General features: G+C 39.0%; 1 protein-coding gene across 2 annotated transcripts in view; it reads left to right on the top strand.

The window, feature by feature from the left end:
- Window positions 1-18,258, top strand: part of arhgap36 (Rho GTPase activating protein 36) — a 35,209-nt gene that overhangs the window by 13,321 nt on the left and 3,630 nt on the right. For both annotated transcript variants that reach the window (XM_087789687.1, XM_087789688.1), the window contains exons 2-7: window positions 4,553-4,709; window positions 9,193-9,261; window positions 13,576-13,883; window positions 17,393-17,600; window positions 17,663-17,718; window positions 17,977-18,127. In XM_087789687.1, coding sequence (XP_087645813.1) covers window positions 4,553-4,709; window positions 9,193-9,261; window positions 13,576-13,883; window positions 17,393-17,600; window positions 17,663-17,718; window positions 17,977-18,127 — 949 coding nt within the window. The remainder of the gene's footprint in view (window positions 1-4,552; window positions 4,710-9,192; window positions 9,262-13,575; window positions 13,884-17,392; window positions 17,601-17,662; window positions 17,719-17,976; window positions 18,128-18,258) is intronic.

Below are 18,258 nucleotides of genomic sequence, written 5' to 3'. Positions count from 1 at the left end.
GCAGAAATAAACGGACGATCATCAGCATGTTGTCAAAGGTTTCATCTGCTTGTTTTTAGTTTAAAATTTGAGATACTTAAATTGTTTCTATGCATAGTGTTTTCTTGAGTAATTAATTATATATTAAGTGTATGATTTTGATTATTCAACAGTCCAAAATGCACAATTTTTATATCTTAGTGTAGAATAACAAATATACATAATATTTAACATCACATTTGTTTTGCTCTGTAAGAGCTAAATCGTCTTCCTGATCATTTATTTATTTTAATTTATTCCCTTCACCTTTGTAGATGGCATAGATTGATAGCAATATAATTGGTAACTGCTTTAATTTATTTTAAAAAAATAAAAAAATAAAAAAATGACAATAATGATATTAGACTGGAAATCAATTTCATAAACATGTAAAAACATATATTCTATCACATGTAACATTAGACACAATGACGTTTCCGTGAGGAATAGGACCCATTTTTAGATGTTGTATCTTGAATATCTTGATTTATTTCCAGTGTACTTCTGTAAACCTCAGAATACAGAACTAACAAACCTGGAAATCTCCAATTAGCACAGTTAACAGTCATTCAAAAAGCCTGGTGTCTCCATAGGTTTGATTTTTACTGCCTGCGTGTGTGTCTTTGTGTGTGTGTCTATGTGTGTGTGTGCATGTGTGTGTGTGTGTGCTCCAGTATAATAGGTCTGCTGTGTCTACGCAAGACCCGTTTCTGTTCCTGAGCCTCAATTCTTTATAAGTGCCAGGGGGCCTATTAGTACTGCCTGTCTGTTTATGCACAAGCTGGTGTGTGTCTGTCTTTGTGTGTGTGTGTGTGTGTGTGTGTGTGTGTGTGTGTGTGTGTGTGTGTGTGTGTGTGTGTGTGTGTGTGTGTGTGTGTGTGTGTGTGTGTGTGTGTGTGTGTGTGTGTGTACAACTTGTCCTCATTGTTTGAATGACTAACTGCTCCGCTTCCTGAAAGCATGAAATTCGGTCCCAGTGATTGTTCCTGAGAGCTTCCTGAACTTTAAAGATGTAAAAAAACACGTTGACATTTTAGAAATCATCAAGAAAAGAAATGTTTTCATGAGGACAGTGACGTCAACGCTTAGTCATCCGTGCTCATCAAGCCAATGACATTAGGAAAGCAGGAAATCTGACTAAAGGAAATGACATGAAGAAAAAAGGTCACAGTATCAGAAATCAGGGTAATGTCACCAGACCCATCTGCTGGGTCTGTCCCAGGACCTCCTTCAACACCTACGAAGGAATCATTTAGAGCTTGATGATGAGTTCAAGCCTGCCTTTTGGTTCAGCTCTTTCTTCCCCATACATATATAGAATACTTCCTTCTGACGCAGTAATAACAGAAGAAGGTCCGAGGCAGCACCATAAACAGAGGTCACTTCTTCCTTCTTGAAGACATTTTTGTTTTGTTTCTCGCCGCTGAAGCAGCAAATCCTTCAGTGCTGCATGACGACCTGAATGAACCTGGACAATGTGGTGATGCTTGTCAATCTCTCACCAGTTCCATACAGACATTTACAATGATGTCTTTATGCCGAGGATGAAATCCACCCATAAAGTGTATATGCAGAGAGATTGTTTATTATTTACTCTTGAGGTATTATTACATTTTGGATGCACTTGTTTATTTATTTTTGTCTTTTTCCTCCTATTTACGTCAATGAAAATCAATAGGCTGGACTAGCTAAGAAAACACATATTTTAAAGAGTGAAAAACAACAAGTGGTATCTGAGTCCAATAAAGTGAGCCATTGTTCAGAGGTCGCTACAGTTAATCAATCCGACAGATGTAAAGAACCAGATGCGACTTGAGGGCTGAGATCACAAGAAGAAGAAAAAAAATACTGACAATATATTTTCTCCAAGCATCAAACAACTGTTGGACTACTGGAAGAGAGTCTTGGGGGGGATCATGGTATGTGGCCCTGACATAAACACATCTGAGCCACAAGTATTTAACGTAAGCTTTGTTTTAAACACAACCACCGGTTATGCTGCACCTCCTAAAACTTCAGACCTTCTTAGTCTCCGTGAAACGTTTGTGTATCCGTAGAACAATGTGTGTGACCGATGGACAAAGACTCTCCTCAACTGTGGGTATATTTAAAACGAAGGCCAGAGCGGTTCACTCGCGCCGCCGGCGTGGAATGATGATGGGAGACATGTGGAGGTGCACAGGGCGAGGCAGCTGTTGTTGATAATGATGGAAGAGGCTTCCTTCTGCGAGCTCTTGTCCTCAGGATGGTTTTTAGACATGACGCCGGGATGAAGCGGAGCATTTGAAGAAGGCAAGGCTAACTCAAGATAGCCATCGCCGGTCAGAGGCGGCTTAAAACTTATCGTCTGTGGGGAATAGAGCTTCAACAGTTGCTCATTAAGAGTATTTTTAGGCAGTTTTAAGTCTTCCTCTGCGTCCAAACAGCACTTAGGAAACGGTGCTGATGCTTCAAAGGTGCTCGAAATAGCAACGCAAATTTTACCCCAAAAGTTTATTAATACTGTTTTTTTTCTATAATTTTGAATAGTTACTTTTGAATTTGCTTTTGCAGTTAAACACTTAGATTTTTAAGGGTGAGGGTTTGCTACACAATGTGGAGTAAGAATCCTGCAAATTGCTTTCATGACTTTATTTTTTAAATAAATGACTGAAACAATGTATCATGGAGAATTGCACCAAAACAGAAATAAGGTTTCAAGTCTACACTGTGTTTCTGTTAATGTCAGAACCAGTTTGGTAGATCATTGCTACTTATTCCACTGGCTGGATGTTTTATCCTGAAGAATGATTGAACTGGTTAATGTCGGTGACACTGGTTTGTAATATAACATTTATAATAATAACTTCATGGTCCCTCTTATTACAGAAAGGATTCTCTATTTGTACATAGTTTGCAATGTGAATATTCCTTGACTCTTAGAAGCGTTATCTGGTAGTTTAAGAAGAGGTTCAGAACCTTCTAGGTCTGAAGTCAAGATTCTTTCTGGTAATAGCTCATCCAACATGTTTCCTCTCTGACGCTGCAGCTCCATTCGTGGCCAGACTCTGACCCCACTTTCCTCTCCAGACTCAATGTTTTCTGTTATCGCTAGTTCGTATTATCAGTTAAAATAATTACTGAGCAGTTGTATTTTTTAAGTCCAGACTGTAGATCATGCTCCTGATAGCTGTTTCCCTCCATATTTAATCCAGCCTTTCATCTGTTTTCTGCTATTTAGTCTGAGAAATCAGTTCCTCAGTGGTCACAGTCCACAAATATGAACTGAAATATGAAAACAATGCTTCGGCTCTTAGTGATGGATATTTGTTTTCCAGACTCATGTTTAAGACCTAAAAGTATAAAAGAGAAAATGTGAATTTGTGAATGAGCAAATATAGTAAGTAAGTTTTATTTGTACAGCGTCTTTCACAGACCAGGGTATGTGTGTCTTTTTTAGCTAGCACCAGTTATCGAACTGTATGTGTTTGATTCAAAAGTCAGTCTTAATTGTTTTTTATCACATTGTATTTTAACTTTTTTAAGTTAAAAAAACAATATATTTGGTTTTCCATGAAGTGCTGGTCAGTACTATTGTTAAAAACATCATAAAGTGAATTGATAGTTTCATGATCTTGTCGTGTCAAAGTGATGTATCTTTTTATAAACAGTCTAATTAAACACTTTACATCATTTAAACTGCTTCTCATGACAAGATTATTTAAGATTAATTTACAGAACTATCATATCTCACAAGATTTTAGTGCTGAGTGACATCAAGTTGAATAAGTGTGAGGCAGGAGTGGACGTTTAAATTCCCTGAGGGCCCACATTTAGATAACATAAGATACTCCTTATTCATTAAGCATACATTCCATTATTGTACTCTGTGACTGATGTGAGGCGTGTTCTAGCTAAACAAGAACAGGGATGATTTAAAGATTGAATAGGGTGGAATGACTCAAAAAATGTCTTCAAAGGAATATTTATATTTACTATCAAATAATTCTCTCCCAACGAGACAAAAATAAAAGAAACACAAAATTTGAGACCAGATTAAATGATAAAAAAGTCTGTGTGCTAATGATGTCAAATGTCCAGATTTGGCTCTCGACTAGACCTGTTCTGAGGTGTCTGGAAGTCTGTTTAGAGCAGGTACGTCATCCAGGAGCGGCTCAGAATATATGCGTCTGAGCTGAGCCGGGTCAAGAATGTCCAACTGGAGGGGAAAGCCGGACACGGTGGCCCTAATGTCTGAGGCAGGAGATCGTTTTTAGACTGATGAAAAGATGTATTGTTAAGTGTTAAAATCATCATTCAACTCACCACTGATGCATGTACAGAACAAACCAATTATAAAGAAAAACAAAAATAGAAACTCTTTTTTCAATTCTTCAGGTTTCATGTGACGCAAGACTCTTTTCATCTACTTTGTGGTACTTGATGGTTGATTTATGGACTAATCCCCAGAGGAGATCTACACACGATCTGTGGGCTGATTGTGAATAATGACGCCGTCACAATCCCGCTCACTTCCTAACCTCTACTCCGTCAGGGGGACCAAACGTGGACCACCATGTTGGGCCAGAGCGTGCGCCTGCAGCCGGTGCCCATCCAGAGTCTGTCGGAGCTGGAGCGAGCCCGTCTACAGGAGGTGGCCTTGTACCATCTCGGAGAGCGAGACCTGGACTTCAAGGTCAGCATCCCCAGAGGTACAGAGCAGAAGCAACTTTGTATTTTATCATGTTCGAATGTTGTTTATGTATTAGGTGCTGCGTAAAACAAGTACATTATTGATTAAATATTTTGGTGATCATAAATACAACGTTCATTAATCTGATTAAATGTTGATTTAACAAATCAACATCAACATTGTCAGAGACATTATTTTAAATAAAGTTTGAATACAAAAGTGGTGGTGTTTTGGTAAACTCGAAAGGACATGGAGAGTAAAATTTGTGGATAACTTCAGTCAGTTAATAGGCATAATGTGGATTTGACAACAGGAGGTAAGTCAGTAAATTAATAGTAACACGGACTGGAAATCATTATCTCCTGGAAAAACCAATACTTTATTTTTCATCAGTATGGTTGCAGTGCATTATGGGACAGAAAAATCTACAATAGAAGCCGCTTAAATCTTAAGAATTATAAAACATTTATTACCAGTATTGTATCGTTTAACACAGTCTAAAATTGAATAGAATCAATCAAATAAATATAAATATGATGAATGAAATATAAAAAAATACTGACTTGTACATTGAAGTGGGCATATACAAAGAAAATATATATGTTTTAATTCAATTAAATAATAAATTAAAATGTAATAGCTTTAATATTCATTATTATACATTTAACTGAAAGGTGTCAACAATGTTAGCTAACACCCTAAAGTGTCCATTGGTTAGTTATTAGGTGATAAAACATGTCAGAGGAATAAATATTTGTTCCTCCTGGTGACTCAATAGTTATCATACCTCTGATAACATTCCGCAGGTCAGTCTTGTGTTGAACATTTTTCATCCCAGAAAGTGATTTTAAAAAAAAAAAGAAAAAAAAGCTCATCCCTGAACTCATGATGGAACACATCAGTATGTGAGGTCACAGGGGTCGTGGAGGTCGCAGAGCTGCTATCTCAGAAGCAAACAGCTGATTGAAGAATCTCTGTGTTTGTAGATTCTGTCTTCTGTGAGAGTCGGTGAGTCCGTGCTGCTGCTCGCCAGAGAATCTCCTGTTAACCTCTTGGCTTGAAGCTGCAGGAATGACACATATTTATTTAATTTATTTTTATTTTATCACCTTAACATTTTCAAAGCACCATTTGGTGCAACAACTAAACTATTTGACTCTTGTCTTATCTTAGGGTCAAGGTCACCCATAGGCCCAAAAACAAATGTGTTTGATTTATCGTTTGTGTTGTCTCTGGGCCAAGATGAACATATGCAGCGGTGGAGGTCGTGCACTTTGACCCAGAGACAACACAAACGATAAAACAAACACATTTGTTTTTGGGCCTTCGGGTCCCATTGACCCTGAGTTAAGACAAGGGGTGAACACATAAACAGTTTAACTGAAATGGTTGATTCAATGCTGACAGTTCCATACATTTTTATTTATTTTATGTTAAAACACATTTCTTCTCCAGTCGTAGAAGGAGTAGAAGAGAAGAGAAAAGCAATCTTTGCAAAAACTTTGTGTTTGATTCCAGGATCTGGATGTTGGCTTGAAAACAAACCCTTTTCGCTTCATCTAGCTTCTTGTAAACAAGCTAATATTTATTTTCTCTTCCAGTCTTTCTTGAGCTTTTTCAGTCTCGGCTAAATTGTTGTCATGGAGATTCACATCATGCCAATTGTTTTGTTTGTCTGTGGGGTTGAGTTGTTACGTTGTTTTATCCATATTTGTTGGTCTTTTCTCTCTTTTGGGAATATAACAGGAGACTTAACTTGACAGAATGATTAAAAGTGGGACTGAAAGGGCAGATGATTCAATTCAAACATTTCTCATGTCTGCTGGATGATGTTAACACAGTAATGTACGTTACACAGGTGACTTGAATTTTCTTTTTTCTTTGTAACTAATAGAATTTGGGCGTGAGGGCGGATCTTAATCCTCCTGAATACATCTCCTGCCCTGTCCTTTGATCAAAGCTCCACAGCAGGAAGATAAGATAGTGATGCCAGAGTCAGTGGTAAATAACAGTGAACGACCACAAGTGACATTTGAGCAACACTTAAATACTGTTTGTTTCTGTCATGTCTGATCTGCCTGTAATTTCTCATGTGACCATTGAGCATCCTGTGAGACCAGACTTGTCCCTGTGCTCCTCAGTGTCAGGAGGTTTTCAGTTCCCTATTTATTTATCTTTTCTATTTTAAGGAAAATCACTTAAGCAGTCAGGCAAGATTTGTCTTGAATAAGGGACTCCTGAGGGGAAGTTTTTTTTGTTGTTTTCACAGTCAATACTTGGGTTTTTTGATGCACTTAACATTTGAAGGGTTCACTAGAAGGTTGATGGAAGATGCCAGATGAGATAAGATCATTTAGGTCTGTGATTCAGACACATTTTATTGTAATTCTTTTGCAAAATTATTGATTATTTTACGCTGGTTTTGTCGTTCAGAAGGGTCTGTTATAAGAGCTGGTTATCCTGGAGGTTTAGATAAACCAGATGATTGGTCAAAGATCCATTAATCCTGATGAAATATTACAAATGATGTTCCTCAGATCAAAGGCGAGATAAATTCGACTTGACAGGGTTTTTATGGTCAGCGGTTGAATTAAGACTATTGTGCAGGAACTTTGTGGATCTCGTGTCCGACTGTGAGACAAGCCTCGCTCTGAGTCAGTGTGGGAATCTTCTTCTTCTCATTCTCCCCAGAGATGAACTTCTCTCCCTCTACGCCACTTCTCTGGTGTTTGCTCTGTGTTTTGTTACATGCTCTCTTTATCTTACGTTGTTTCCTGGTTTTGTTTAAAAACTCCTGCAGATATATCCATATTAAAGAGATATTATTTCTATGTTCTCTTCTCCTTCTGTCACTCAACGGCAGGAAACTTTGCTGAGATTTGAGATTTTTGTTTGTTTTAATGTTTATTAAAGCTGAGATTATTAATGTAATAATAATAATAATTTAGCATTTATTAATAAAACAATTTAGTTTTGGGTAATAAAATAATTTTGCATTTGATAACAAAGTAGTTAAGCTTTGGTTAACAAAACATTATGCTTATGCTAACAATGCTATCTAGCTTAGGCCAACAATCAAACAAATAAAAGGTTTTTGGCTACCAAAGTAATTTAGCATTGTTCTACAAAACAATTTCTCATGTGCAAAAAAAAACCAATGAATCTTTGGCTAACAATACTTTTGAGCTTCGGCTAACAGAAATATACATCATTGGATAACAAATCAGTTTAGCGTTGTCTAACAAAATTGTTTAGCATTTGCTCACAAAACCGTTTAGCTTTGGCTAGAAAAAACATTTAGTTTTAGCTGACATCACTAACTAGCTTGGGATAACAAAACTATTTTCTTTTGGCTAAAACAAACTGTTTAAATTGCCTAAAAAAAACAACTATTTGGCATTATTATGCACACAATTATTATTACACACAATTTGGTGTTGTCTAAAAAACGATTTAGCATTTGCTAAAAAAAAAAGTATTTAGCTTTGGTTTAGGGAACAATTTGGCTTTTACTTATAAAGAAATGTAGTGTTCTCTAACATAACAATGTATTATTTTCAAAGAAAAGCACTTTGGCAAACATAACAAAAAGCTTTTCACCTTCAAACTTGGATGATTTGTGGCAAAGAACTTTGTCTATTCATTGCTTTTTGTGTGAGGAACTTGTGGCCCAATTAATTTTATGATGTGGGGATGAAACAATGAACGAACGAGTTCACTCACATCAGCAGGTTTGGCTCAAACACGGCTAAAAAAAAGAGAGGAAAAAACACATTCCTCACTAGGGATCAGATGGAGCCTCAGATGTGGAGAAAATATTCAGGATTGAGTTCAGATAGAATTTTAAACCAGATTGAGGAGATAAAAAACTCAAAATTCAAAACACGGAGCAGAGAGCAGCCTGTTGCGATCCAGACTTGTGTGCGCTGCCATTGTCAGCAATCTGTTACACAACCACACACACGCTGTGCACATAAACACATCACAGGGGCGTCCGCCGGAGATCAGACCCAGCCGTGGGTAGCATGTGTTCGGGGGGAGGAGCCGTGTTCTTAAATAAACTTTAATTTCCTGTAATCATGGGAATTTGACCCTGGCACCAACACACACGTTTACATGACAACGATTCCTCTTCTCTTGAGCCTTACAACAAAATAGGAATTCCCGTCTCTCCTTTATTGGTAAAACAGTGAAGTTTTGGAACCATGGCGTTATAACAAAAACATTGTTTAACGCAGCAGCAGGATGTAGCCATCGTAAAACAGAGAAGAGAAAACATGCAGGGTTGACCTTCCTTATGGAGAACATGTTTACCTAACATGGGTGTTCTGAGGAGATCCTTCACCAAAATGTTCTTGTGAAAAATGTTTATATTGATAAACACATTATTCATTTGCTGTCGTCGGGATCAAGATGAACTAAACCTATTGTTTTCCTGCTCATTCTAGCACACTCGTCACATCCTAGACAACATGGACATCTTTTTCTTTTTCTTTTCGCAGAAATCCGCAAATGGAGGAAGTCCCTGCGTCGGAAGTTTGACTCGTTCTCCAAAGAGAAAAAGGAACGCGGTGAGTCTGATCATCCTCGCCTGTCCGGACACTCGGACACTGACATGTCATGTGGCCTTCGGTGGCTCCAGAGAAAGTCAACAGAAAACATCATGAGACACAGAATGTCCTCTGTTGCTCGTGAGCTTCATCTCTGTTGACGTCTGAGCGGCACTAATGGCCTCTCACACTTGAAATGACCTGTGTCTAAAGAACACGTGGGTCCAGGATTGACTCCCAGCGTGTGATGACACACTTCATTATGAACACAAACATCCCCCGAAGGACTCCCTGTCGTCTCTCACGACCGGCCCGACAATTGATTTATATCTTTGACTAAAACACCATTGTTTTCCTGACATGTGACGAGTCGGTCGTGATTCTGCACTAATGTAGCTGTTCAGAGGCTGAAGGCTGCAGAGTGCATTCCAAACTTACAGTAAATTAAATACTTTAACGGTGTTTTTGACAGAAAGGGAAATATAAAGAACATGTGATGACAAGATGACCTCTCTTTGTCTTCCCTTTGTCAAAAGCGAGTGAATCACTACCTTTACCAGATGTTTGTTTTCCTCAAAGTGAACATTATTTTGTTTAAAACGTCATCTAAACGGTTACAATATACGCACAAACACGCTTTCAGGAAATGGAAGGAAGGAGAATGTAGGGAAGCACACCCAGGCCAGGAAGACAGTTCCACCTCTAACCCGGGACAGAACACAGCACGGAAAGAAAAGGAATATTTTGAAAATATGTCGATCAGATTCGTGATGTCGAAGAACAACTAAAGCAGTTATAAGTAATAAAATAAAAGAATGTATCTCTCAGAAGAGAAGAGATTGTTGTAAACATTTAACTGATTTACTTTTATTTGTGTTATAATTATCCTGGTTGTGCAAAAAAAAATTATATACTGGGCAAGTTTTTTGTCATTTGCTTAATGTCTCTGTAGTGATGGGATAATAAGGCGACATTTAGTGATCACTGTATCACGAAATCATAGTCATGTTTTCATGAGGCTTCATGAAGCAGTGTCATTATTTTCAGAGTCCACTAGATGGCGATCTCTGCTCTATTTTCTTTGTTTTGAACCACAATTCTAATGAAACATTACATCATTTTGTACATTTTTACTGATCTCTAAACAACATGACACTGTTTCATGTTTCATCACTAATGACACCTCACTGGCTGTTTCATGAAGCTTCATCAACCCATCACTAGTCGCCGTTCATACCAACAGTAGTAGATAAAATAAATGATCTTTGAAGTACAAATGTTAATTTAGTTTGCTGGGAAATACAAATTTCAAAAGTAACTCTAATGTTCACGACAGTTCAAATAAAGGTAATATTTTTTTAGTTTATTTTTCGATGTTAGTGATACTTTAAAGAGGTGTTAAATACTTAAATACCCACTTTTTTTAAGAACAACTGCTAGAATGTGTTATGTAGGGCTAACATTTTTGATTTACTCCTATAGCACTCCCAGATCTCCCCTAGCCTCTTAAACTGTTGCCGCGTCTCTGATGGATGGCCAGTGTGACCCTGAAACCGAGGGGTTCAGTCGGCTCCGCTGGGATCATCCAAACAGGCAGCACACAAGACAAAACACACTCACACACACATATATTCCCAGGCGGCGTTTGGCACGTTGCGATCCCTGCCCGAGCCTCTTACTCTCAGGGACTTAGCTGCCTCTGACCCCGCTAATCAAAACTCAGAACATTGAGACCTGGCGGGGCTCCTGCTGGCTCTGCCGCTCCACTACTGAGGCCTCCTGGTGTGGCCTTCAAAGGTCGCTGGACCAGCAGATAACAATGATGGGTTTACGCCGCGCTGATCTGCTGGTCGTTAGCACTGGGACGCTAGTAATTAATGGAATAACTCATGCTGTCTGGTTTCATTCATCACATGTGACAAGGATTGAAAAAATATATATTGGGAATAAAATGAAAAATACATTTGGAAGAAGTCCACAGTAGGAACTAGGAACCATATGTTGTTAAATCAAATACTTGGTTCTCTCAAAGTTAGCATCAAGCTAACACAAACTAGTAGAGCCACCAAGTAATGTAAACAACAAATTGAAAATATTTACGCGCTTAAGTCTTCAGAAACATTTCCAAACTTGTTTCTGACATTTGTTCGGGCTACAATAGGTTCCATGTGGGTTCTCGTTCATGCAGGTCAACATTCTGAGAGCATTTAAATCAGCCCTCTGGACTTGGACAATGCAAAGAGTTCAGTATTTTAAACAAACGTTTAACCTTCATCTTTTGATTTATTAACATTCTCTACTATTAATTACACACACGCACTACTTATTTTATGCTTATTTAAAGGATACACATTTATATCAGGTCAGATGTGCTTCATAAGTGTCATCAAATTTAAAGCTCATTATTATAATTGAAACTCAATTTTGAGGATTGCTATACAAATATAAATTAAAACGATGTCCATATGTAGGTGTGACAAATGACTATCTTAGATAAGAGGTTATTCTTTATACTTAAGTGAATTAAAATTTCCAAAAACGAGAAACAGCAACTGTAAAAGTAAAGAGAACACTTTAATGGTTTTCCCTGAGGTTCAAAGTCCTGGAGGACCAACATCACTATCTGGCTGGTTAGATAAACGTTCAAGCGTTAAAAATATCTCTTTTAGTTCCTAGGAACATATAATGAGAGGACTGGAATAACTAAGAAATTTCCTGAACAATAACCAGAACAGCAGGCGCACTTCCCGTCTGTGCCCAGTTTGTTATTGGTGTTAAACACTGAGAATACTCCCATAATTGACGTGAAATTCCCGTCAGTCATCTAAGAACAAGAACTGAAGCTCTCAGCAGCGCCCCTCACATGTCCGTCATCTCATGGCACATTTGACGGCACATTTTTTAAGTGCTTTGTGACCCTGGTCTGGAAAAGCGCTATATAAATAAAAATTACTTACTTACTTACTTACAACATTTATTATTTTGATATGCTTTTACATGTGTTCTTAAATAACAAGTTTGCAGCGTTATTTGCATTTTCACTATCTAATTGGATATAATTATATCTAAAATTAAGTGTGAATTGCTCTGTTTCAATCGGCATTTACTCTGTAAATAAATGTGGACCAGGTTAATCATACAGATATGACATCTGACATGACACCGGCAGATGGACGGATGAGTCTGCGTTGATGTGTAAACACTGACAAACCTCGGCGCTGACTCTCCAGGAGTTATTTCAAGCTGAGTCAATCCTGTTTCATTAAGTCCTGCCAGTCTGTCTGACCTGCTCAGGGCTCCGAGGTGTGACACTGCACGTGTGTGTGTGTGTGTGTGTGTGTGTTTTGCACCTGGAGGTGTTTTTATTTTGTTCAAATTCATGTGTCCTCTCATGTTTCCTGTCGTCAACGCGTCGGACATGAAGGATGTGACCTCGATTTACCGTGTTTTATTTGGGGTGTTTTCATGAGAACAGTCAGCAGGATGTGTCAGTCACTGGACATCGGGTCAATTATAAGCAATCTAAGCTCAACAACCCGATCTGGGACACTGTCCCTCCGGTGCTCTCCTTTAAAATACAAGATGTTCATGAGTAACACCATCAGTAGGTCACCGTCCAAAACATGAATTTCTCTCAAACACATACAAAGTCTGGTCTAAGGATCGATTTCAGCCCTGATTCCATGTCTTGATGAAATCAGACCATGAGGTATTTATTACCAGGCTATGAGCAATATTTCTAACTTATATACTTTACAAGTCTAAAGAATATTTTATTTTTGAAAAACTATACTAACTAAAAGATTTTTTAAAATAAATAAAAAAAAATCCTGTTATTTTTGCTCATGTTCTGTTTATGAAACTAATGTCTACAGAAACGTGTCGGTGGTACACTTATTGTTGGGGAGGTTACCTTAAAAGTATGTATTTGAAAAACACAAATGACTCAATTATAGTTATAATCTTTGTTTAATTCCCGATTAAACTCCTGATCCCGCTCTGGCCTTGACTGCATCTGTGGGGATGACATGCAGACTCCATGGACACTGCGAGTGCGGCGTCTAGTTTGTGGACAGCGGCGTCTGTAAGTGGATTAGTTGAACTCACTGATCCTTGACCTTCCAATCTACTCCTTCCATTGTTTTGCCAGAGGAACCACTTAAAGCCACTTATTAGCCCAGCAGCTACAGCCTTCATTAAGTGTTTAGTGACAGAGGAAAAACAAGGTGCTGATAACGGTTCAGGTTCAGCTCACGTTGATACAGTTGTGATGATGTTTCATTATTTCACATGGTTGCCCTGTAATTCCAAATATCCTGGTTCTCTCCACCACAGAGTCGACCCCCAAGGCGTTTGGCATCCCGCTCTCCCAGGTCATCGCCAACGACCGGGCCTTCAAGCGCCGGCAGGACGCCTTGAGGGAGAGCCGGCGCGACTGCCTGGAGCTGGAGTCCAGCATCCATCGTTTCAGAACCGAGAAGCGCCTGTTCTTCAATGGAAACAAGTCTCTCGTCAGCTCGTCTTCCATCGTCGGAGTAGGTCCAGGTTCGCCGACCGCAAAGGTCGCCCCTGCGCCCTTGGAGAGCCAGAACAAGCCCATGTCACCCACCTTTCTGGACAACGGTGGACGAGGACAGAGGCGGGTAAGAGACTTTGAAGCAAGAGAATGAAGAGAACAATCATTTATCATTACACAACACACACCAACTGGTTGTGGTATGACAACACAATACATTTCAGTGAAAACACAATGGCAAGAATGGCAGCAAAATGCTTTTTAAGCAGCTAAAAACGGAAAATTAAAACAATTCTCTCCACATTTTCACAATTAACTAGTTTACACATGAATTACCTAAACTCTCATTAAGATTTTTGCACACTCTCCTACAGTTTATACACTCTCAAAACCGACTTTGTTCCTTAATATTGAATTAAATTACAAACCATTACTCTGCTCTTAAAATATTGGGACAATAAAAGTTAAAGGGTTCACCCACAATTCAAATTTTACTTACTTTCCACTCACCCTAATGTCAACTAAGGGTTGGGATTATTTTCAGAGTTATAGACAAAAATGTTTGTTCATTTTAATGTATCGACTGGAGCTCAGTCGTCTTCATCTTCGTCCAAAATGACACATAAAACCTCCAAATACCTCTGTGGTGCTCGTTTGTAACGTCCATGTTTGTGACACCTCCATATTAGGAATTGTTCTGAAAAATAAACAAGTTTATTTCCAGTTTACTCTTTACACCGGGAGCTCTTGTGATAGTGACCCAGAGCGCAGCATGTTAGTCTATATGTTTATGGTACAAACAAGCTTAAAATACAGGCTTGTTAAAGTTTTAAGTTCAGGATTTTACACAGGTCAGTGAAGGTATCATGGAAGTGTGTGTTGGTTTCAGGGTTTAAAGATTAAGAGTTGTTTTGCTTGTTGCACAGTGTGACATAAGAGCAGTGTTGGCTGTAGCCTGTGCCTCAGTTACCAAATAAAGTTATGAAGACTAAAGACCGGCTCCTAGCCTCGTCAACAGGGAACACTACAATATATTGCAGCTCCTCTGATCGCGCTGCCTCCCCACCCTCACCCTTAAAGTTGTCTTCTGCAGAAAAGTATTTCCCCCCATTTTTCTATGGATAATCAAGACACAAATACCATGCTGTGATGTTCACTGACCCAATCAGGATACATACAGTAAGATTTAGACTAGAATATATTTACATTTTCAGTGTTGTACACACTTGTTGATGTTGAACCGAGATACTAATAGTAGTACAATAATACATCAACTGTCAATTCACAGGATATTTTTTATGTTCCTAAACCTTCTATATATTTGTAGGAAATACAATTTTTCAGGAGAAAATTCATTACAACCCAGAATCGCTTATAAGTATGTCTTCAAATGTTTACACACTCCTGGAGGAGAAAAGCTGCAACATTCGGTTATTCCACGGTCGAGTCATTTCCTGACATAAACAAACCTCCTCAGCTGTTGGACAGTCATTTCTTCTTCTAAGTAACCTCAGAAAAACTTCTCAGCCTTTGGTTCACACACCATAATTGTTAGAGAACATGTAGACACACCTAACGGTGGACGCGTAAATCTCCTGGATGACAACCTCTTACCCTCGTTCCATCATTCTATCTGCTCGCTTGTTCAACCATATGAACAAAGGTCTGATGAGGTGTCTTCTGTAGAGCTTTTAGCTCAGCTCTTTCCCCTCCAAAACGACCAATAGAGCATCAGACGAGCAATAGTAAGTAAGTAAGTAAGTAATATTTATTTATATAGCGCTTTTCGAGACCAGGGTCACAACTGCAATGCATGCTGGGTTGCCGTCAACACCTTGTTATCGGATAGAACTTGTACTCGGTCCATTTTTGGTGTTTTTGAACAATTTAATCAGGGAGAACTTGTTATCCTGAAATAATAATGACTTGCAGAAAAACTGCCAGCATGAGTCAGCGATTTGTTGCCTCCTTTTATAGAAGAAGTAAGAATGTGAGGAGTAGTATTTTGTGTGGAATGAGTCTGGCGCTGAACATGCTGAGGAACTTTCTAGCTGTTTATGAAGCTCTGTGTTCCTGAGAGCGCCTCGGCTGGTTCTGATTAAGATTCCGCTCGTTTCGGAATCAAAGTGCAGATTCCGCACATGACGCGTCTCTCCAGGTGATTCTTCCCAGCTGGACGTCGAGTGTTTATTCTCTCACAGGCATCTCGGCGGTGCGGCTTCACTGTAAACACATTATCCTGCAGATTAGTGAACAAGGTCTCGGGATCAACTACTGCGTTAAAGCAACTCAAGCGTTTCTCTCCTCGTCACAGATGTTGAGTCAGGGATCCACACTTGGAACTCTGATTTTCTCCCTCGGTCCAAACTCTCGGACCCTATGTAGCTGGGACAGATTCCATCTACAGAACTTAGACTGTTCAAATGTCACCCTGATTAAATTAGTTTTAAACCCCTAAAATGAAATGGGAAGCTTTCCAGTGTGTCCCTGCTAACCTACCCAATCATGTGAGGAGCAGAAAAGGCGCAAATACAATAGTTTCATTTTTACATCTTATAGCAGGGAACCCCAACGGTTCATTTTCAATATTGAGGGACTGTCCATCAGATAAAAACAGTAAAAATAAATCATAGAGTTTGTGTTTTACTCATGTTTACTAGTTTATAAGCGAGTAAAACTGACTTGTCACCAGTTTTGTAGTCACGATAGCACAAGACCTTATCGAGACAAACACACGACAAGTACATAAAGATACGTATCACGATAAATGTGTGACAATACGATATATTGCGATATATTGTGATACTGTAGGAACCACTATATATTGTTTCTTTTAAAGAATTTAACTGTACGAAGAAAACTATCATAGCATAGTAATCATCGAATGCTATTACATGCTTAGCATCATAACGTCAACAGAACTTTTTCTGGCTTTTACAACAAAGAAATGTAAAAATACTTTCTCTGATCAGATGTGAAAGTGTTTGAGGGAAAGTGCTTTCAAAATATTAACCAAAAATGTATATTAACAATACACAAAGAAGTGCATTAACAGTCTCAAACGACCTGGATCAACATGCAAAATCCAGTATCTATCAGTGATGGATTTTTTAACCCCCAATTTTGTGGAGGAAGACAAGCTGGTCTGGTTTTAAAGCCAAAATGAGTCCAAATAAAAATATAAACCATAAAATAAATATCAATTTTTTTATTAGCACCGTATTACCACCGTTTTCGGATATCGATACGGTGCTAATAAATATCGCTACAGAATCGGGGGGGGGTCGCGATATAACGTAATATATAGATATTTTCTTACACCCCTAGTATCTTTCACTTACCAGTATTGCTTCTTTGGGAACTAAAACACAACAACACTAGGGTCACATGCTAATGTTACTCCACAGAATATAGTATATTTCCTTTCAAATCAATTCATATTTGTATGGATGGAAATAACTCTATTAAAACGTTCCTTCAAAGAAGCAAATGAAGTTGACCTCTAGAAGGATACGTGATCCTCAAGACTGATATAAAGTTATACAGAAATCCATTTATTTGTGGCCTGGTGACAAAGACCTTGAGGACCAGTACCAGTCACCCCCATTAAAGTGTTCATTACTTCATCTGCACCAGGGCGGCCTGTCAGTGGACTCTATCTCAGACCTGGTGGACAGCCAGTCACGCCTGCTGGAGGCGCTGCAGCTCTCTCACCCGGCTGAGCTGGACATCAAGAAGTCCAAGGAGTCGGCGACGAGGACCCAGACCAAGCTCAGCCTCAACCCCGTCTACAGACAGGTGCCTCGGGTGGTGGAGCGCTGCTGCGCCCACATGGAGACCCACGGTCAGTTTCGGACAATTGGATCTTAAAAACATGGACTCATTGTTGTTCATTTTCCCTCACAGGTCTGCAGACTGTCGGCATCTTCAGGGTCGGCAGCTCAAAGAAAAGAGTGAGACAGGTGAAGATGGGGGTTTAAAAAAAGAGTAAAACTAGAAAAAGTAATCCAGTGAGATGTGTTGTTGATAATATTAACCATTTTCTGTCGTTTTAAAATGTGGTGACTCTAGAAACCTTATTATCCTTCTCATCTTTAAATGTCCTGCCATTTCAGGGGAGATTTAAAAATAATCTCGGAGTGATAATGTGATTCATCATATCCTGTTTTCAAGGTGCATGTTCAGCGACCTTCAGCTGAACTTGTGTTTCTCTCCATAAGCTGCGGGAGGACTTTGACGTGGGCGTGGACGTCCAGCTGGACGAGGAGCACAGTGTCCATGACGTAGCAGCTCTACTCAAAGAGTTTCTCAGAGACATGCCTGACCCCCTGCTGCCCCGAGAGCTGTACCTCGCTTTCCTGCACGCCAACCGTGAGCTCACAGCCACACAGACACACGTTTAAGTTCAGAGTACACGACAGGATGAGATGCTTTCTGTTGATTCATGTGGGAATAATAAAGCTTTCTGAAATCTGAATTAAGGCAAGAAAAATAGTAGAAAA

This window comes from Callionymus lyra, chromosome 4 (assembly GCF_982586985.1).
Source record: "Callionymus lyra chromosome 4, fCalLyr1.hap1.1, whole genome shotgun sequence".
Taxonomy (NCBI): domain Eukaryota; kingdom Metazoa; phylum Chordata; class Actinopteri; order Syngnathiformes; family Callionymidae; genus Callionymus; species Callionymus lyra.
Note: the sequence above shows the minus strand (reverse complement) of the source record. Positions and strands in the feature narration are given on the sequence as shown.